Genomic DNA, 5,656 nt, shown 5'->3' with positions numbered 1-5,656 from the left:
GCACAGTGTTATAAAGACAGCTATATATATATATATATATATATATATATATATATATATATATATATATATATATATATATATATATATATATATATATATATATATATATATTACACTACACTGTTGGTAAATTTTTAAACATGTATTATTAATAATATTTGATAGTTTAGAGAGAGAGAGAGAGAGAGAGAGAAAGACAGAGCGAGACAGAGACAGAGAGAAAGACAGAGAGAGAAAGAGAGAGAGAGACAGACAGACAGAGAGAGACAGACAGACAGACAGAGAGAGAGAGAGAGAGAGAGAGAGAGAGAGAGAGAGAGAGAGAGAGAGAGAGAGAGAGATACCAAAAACCCAACTTTTTATCTAGAAAGACTGGGATGGCAGATTTATTTATGGATGTTCAGAGCTTCTAGTCTAAAGCTGTACTCTGTGTCTGTTCTGTAGGAGCTGAGGAGGTGGAAAGCTCAGGCGGCGTTCGGCGGCTCCTCTCAGGGAGCGTCTCTCTCGTCGTCCCAGAGGCAGGACTCGTCCAGCGGGGGACATTACGTCTTCTCTAAAGCCGTGCTGGTGTCTCAGACGGGGGGCGGTAGGGTCCTGTCGTACTGCGAGCCTCTCGGCTGCCTGCTGGCCTCTCAGCCTTCTCCACAAGCAACCCTGGTGCCGGGTAGGAGTCTGATCTCTTCCGCATTGATCTTTCGTCTCGGTGTTGTTTATACGAGCATTGGTTGATCGATGGCTGCTCCCTCAGGCTTCGGTGTGAAGAAGATCAGCACGGCGACTCTCAAGCCCAGTCAGTATGTTCCCATCCACTCCAAACAGATCCGAGGTCTGGCCTTCAGCCGTCACCAGGACAGCCTTCTGCTCTCCGCCGCACTCGACAACACTATTAAACTCACCAGGTAAAATATTGAAGCAAAGCACATAAATAAATGCTATATATATATATATATATATATATATATATATATATATATATATATATATATATATATATATATATATATATATATATATGTGTGTGTGTGTATATATGGCCAATAAATAAATTTTGTCAGATACTGCAACATATTAGTAAACTATAACTAAATTAAAATAAACAAAACATAAATAAAATAATAAAAACCTATGTATTAATTTTCCCGCTAAAATAAGTAAACTAAAATTAAAATGACTTTTAAAAACATTTAATTTTTAATTAAACTATTTAATATTAAATAGATAACAATATAAAAATACCATAATACAGCATTATTACAAATTTTATTAAAAAAAATGCATAAAAAAAAAAAAAAACAAAAAAAAAAAAAAAAATATATATATATATATATATATATGTATGTATATGTGTGTGTGTTTGTTTGTTTGTTTTTGTATTTTAATACAGACTTATGTTAATTCTTACAGACTCATCATAATGGAAATCTCGTGAGCGTAATGGCACTTTTAAGTTGGAAATAGCTTTAACTCAACTCCCTAAGAATTTTTTTTAATGCACCAAAAACGATGTAAATATTTCATCGGCTGAATGAAGCGCGTCGAGTCTCTTCTGAGTCGCTGGTGTTGATGTTTTGTTCACAGTCTGATGACGAACACGGTGGTCCAGGCCTACAACGCGGGCAGACCCGTGTGGAGCTGCTGCTGGTGCCACGATAACAACAACTACGTCTACGCCGGCCTGGCTAACGGCTCGGTGCTGGTGTACGACACGCGGGACACCAGCGCTCACGTCCAGGAGCTGGCCCCGCTGCGCTCCAGGTCACTCATGAGTTCATTCGAAAAAACGGAGAACTCCATTTTTTTTTTTTTTTTCAATTCATTCTCAGAAATGGTGTCTTGTAATAACAACTTAAATACAGTTGTCTTACAAAACGAAAGTTAATTTGAAAGCATGTATTTCATCACGACCAGCGAGAGCGATATCTGCCGCTGTTTGTTCCGAATATAAGTGCAAAGGTAATTCGTTTAACAGTTAAGTAAATGAGAAGTTAGTGTTGTGTTATATAAACGCAATATTGTCTGTTTTTGCTCGGCCAACAAAAATATTACCTGCGACGTCACAGCAGAACAAATCAGTTTCGAACAAATCGTCGGAATCAATGATTCAAAGGCGCGTTCATAAAGTGAGCGATTTTACCGAATTGCTGAATAAATCGGCAATTTGAATGAATTAAATGAACGCATTTACCACCTTCTGCTTATTTAGAGTATTATTTATTAAACAAATAAAGGTGTGAGGGGTTTTTAAAGGTATAGGGATGTAATTATTAGACTATATCGTCATTTACTGAAACCTTAATGACTGATTTTATTTTAAAGAACAAAAAAGTAAGTATTTTGTCGTACTCGAATGTCACTTGATTGTCTCGTGTACAAACGAGATAAACGCAGTCTTCCTTGTTCGCCGTTAATGTCGTCCCGGTTCTTCATTGTAGCTGTCCGGTGGTGTCTCTGTCCTACATCCCGCGCGCCGGCTCCAGCTCCTTCCCGTGCGGCGGCCTGATCGCGGGCACGCTGGAGGGCGGCTGTTTTTGGGAGCACATGGAGGGAACCACGTACACGCCTCATATCCTGCCTCTAGAGTCCGGCAACTGCACCGACATACAGGTGGAGCCGGACAGCAGACACTGTCTCGTCACGTACAGACCGGGTACATGCCCCCTTCTCATATTTAAGTTATTATTAATATTAGGGGCCAAGCATTGCAGAGTCTTCTTCTGCTCTGTAGCAACCTATAGAAGCGCTTATGGAAAAATTACGAAATTTGGCCTATAGATGGAGGATAGTCTAAATAATAAGCACCAAAAATTTGGGGTCTCTAACTCAAACCCTCTGTTGCCACCAACAGCTCTGATTCACATGTCCATTTATGCTAATTACTTTTTAAACGAATAGAAGTGCAAAGGTAATTCGTTTAACAGTTAAGTAAATGAGAAGTTAGTATTGTTATATAATCACAATATTGTCTTTTTTTTGTGCTCGGCCAACAAAAATATTACCTGCGACGTCACAGCAGAACAAATCGGTTTTGAACAAATCGTCGGAATCAATGATTCAAAGGCGCGTTCATAAAGTGAGCGATTTTACCGAATTGCTGAATAAATCGGCAATTTGAGTGAATTAAATGAACGCATTTACCACCATCTGCTTATTTAGAGTATTATTTATTAAACAAATAAAGGTGTGAGGGGTTATTAAAGGTATAGGGAGTCTTCTTCTGCTCTATAGCAACCTATAGAAGCGCTTATGGAAAAATTACGAAATTTAGATGGAGGATAGTCTAAATAATAAGCACCAAAAATTTGGAGTCTCTAACTCAAACCCTCTATTGCCACCAACAGCTCTGATTCGCCTGTCCATTTATGCTAATTACTTTTTAAACACCATCGTTTTTGGCAAAAATCACTAATAATATTTCAATATAATGATTATATAATACGCATTCCTCTTTTAATTTAAGATGACTGTTTTTGATCGCATGTCCTGAAGAAGCATTGACGTTGCCGTCTGTTTCGCGTCGCCCAGGTCGCGCGAACCCGTCCCTGCGTTGCGTGTTAATGGAGCTCAGCCGGACGCCTCAGACAGACAGCGGCCAGCCGCCCGTCTGCTCCTGCTCTCCGGTCCAGACGTTCGGCGCCGGGTCCTCCTGCAAGCTGCTCACCAAGAACGCCGTCTTCAAGAGCCCGGCCGGAGACGGAGCCACGCTGGTGTGCGCCGGAGACGAGGCCACCAACTCCACCATGGTGAGATGTGCACAATGTTATCGGACCGATATCGGAATCGGCGGGTTGATTGCTTTAAATGTAAATATCGTTGGATCACATCAGCAGTGTGGCTCTTTCTCGAAGCGAAGTTTTGCGTGATATTTGCAGAGAGGCTGTCCGTCGATGCGGTTTCACTGCGGCGCCAGTAGATGGCGACTGTCTGAGTGAGATTTGAACAAAGTCGTACAAAGAGAGATGTAATTAAACATACAGTTTCAATCATTTTAACTTTCGATCGGCTTAGCTGACCGGCAGTGCGTCGATGCTGATGCAGATTTCGTTTTTTTTTTTAGACGTGACTTTCACAAATACCGACCTGAAGCACAGACTCGGACGATCTCGATCTTCCTTTCTCTCGTTCGCTGTCTGTTTAGGCTTGTTAAATAGAAATCTACTGAACCTTTGTACAAAATCGACATGCGAGAAGTGAGAAACGTAGTCAATCGTAGTTCTCGTCAATCGTGTCGCGACATTGTGGTTATCGCGACAGCCATATATACTGATTTATTCGTTAATGTGTATGTTTGATTTTTTTTTGATTTTTTTTTTTTTTTAACCAATCGTAAGCTCTAAAATATTTTTTAGAACTCTTTTTTTTATGTTTTAGACCATCTACAAATGTTAAAACTTAAAATAAAAATGTTAGGATAACACCGCTTCTCGGCGATTGCTGTGTAGTTTATTTATAGTTATTTTCAAAGCTTTAACATCCTGTAAAAGAATAAGTTCTATGAACCAAAATTACAAATAATTTGCTTATAATTTATGCACAGGAGATACTTTGCGTTGTTTCCAAATAAAAGGAAAAATATCTGTATCTAAAAAATATCGGCGTATCGGCTAAATCCGATATTTTGGTTATCCCTGGCGATGCGCTCGTGTTTCTCATTCTGTTGGTTCTGCGCTCATACTCCGTTTCTGTTCAGGTCTGGGATGCCGGCTCCGGGGCTCTGCTTCAGAAGATGCCTGCGGATCTCCCCGTGTTGGACATCTGTCCGTTCGAGGTCAACCAGAGCAGTTATCTGGCCTCTCTGACCGAGAAGATGCTCAAGGTTTATAAATGGGAGTGAGACCGAGGGGAAACGTTCTGACAGAAATCCGAATAAGCATTTTTCATAAACCAAATACTGGTGGACCGGGACCCCGGGTGACGCTTTTGTCCGTTTTGTTTCTTTTAAACTTTTATTTTGTTTTCTGTTCATCGTAAAGAGTTTTCTGTTTCTGACCTTAAAATCAGGGCTTTATTAATGTCTTCGTTAGAAGTGATCAGTGTTCACTGTTTTCATTGTAAATATGTAAGTGTGTTTTTTATTTGTTTAATAAAACAATAAATGCCTATATTTAAAGAGTCCGTGAGAACCTTAAAAACATCTCTATAAGAGTGGCACAATTAAAACAATGGGGAAAAATGCTAAGAAAATTTGCTGTGTATTTTTTTTTTTTTTTTATAAAGTTGTAAGGAATATTGTTTTAAAAAGGATTTGAGCCAAGTTATTTTTTTGGGTGTCATAAATTTAAGGAAACCTCCTTGATCGTGGTTCAACAGTAATAGGGTTGTGTGCAAAATATGCTAGATGACTTTTTTGTTTTTGTTTCAGTTTCTGAAATAATGTTTATATGCAAATAAATATGTATTATTTAGTTAATAATTTACACAATTTTCAGAAATCAACATAATAAAGCAACAAAGTTCAACATTTTTACAATGGGATTTTGAACATTTTCATCATCCAATAAATCAGAAAATATTGTCAATAACCATAGAAAGGTCGATGCTAAGCCCCTTTTAGAGAAAGTATGTGCTGAGAAATCTATAGTCAGTCGTAAATAGATTTTAATAACACATTAGCAGTTGCATAATTCTGAAGTATAAGTAAAATGTTCATAACAAG

At 38.6% G+C, this 5,656-nt stretch overlaps 1 protein-coding gene across 2 annotated transcripts in view; it reads left to right on the top strand.

Moving 5' to 3' along the window:
* The window catches only part of rfwd3 (ring finger and WD repeat domain 3), an 8,353-nt gene extending 3,249 nt beyond the window's left edge, over window positions 1-5,104 (top strand). The window contains exons 8-13 of one of the 2 annotated variants that reach the window (XM_043228630.1): window positions 448-667; window positions 752-902; window positions 1,582-1,758; window positions 2,436-2,650; window positions 3,526-3,743; window positions 4,691-5,104. In XM_043228630.1, coding sequence (XP_043084565.1) covers window positions 448-667; window positions 752-902; window positions 1,582-1,758; window positions 2,436-2,650; window positions 3,526-3,743; window positions 4,691-4,834 — 1,125 coding nt within the window. In that variant the 3' untranslated portion in view covers window positions 4,835-5,104. The remainder of the gene's footprint in view (window positions 1-447; window positions 668-751; window positions 903-1,581; window positions 1,759-2,435; window positions 2,651-3,525; window positions 3,744-4,690) is intronic. The other variant, XM_043228631.1, reaches the window with a different exon arrangement.
* Window positions 5,105-5,656: the final 552 nt, after the last annotated feature.

Source organism: Puntigrus tetrazona, chromosome 25 (assembly GCF_018831695.1).
Source record: "Puntigrus tetrazona isolate hp1 chromosome 25, ASM1883169v1, whole genome shotgun sequence".
NCBI classification, from domain to species: Eukaryota; Metazoa; Chordata; class Actinopteri; order Cypriniformes; family Cyprinidae; genus Puntigrus; species Puntigrus tetrazona.
The sequence above is the reverse complement of the archived record's forward strand: the minus strand, read 5'-3'. Positions and strand labels throughout refer to the sequence as shown.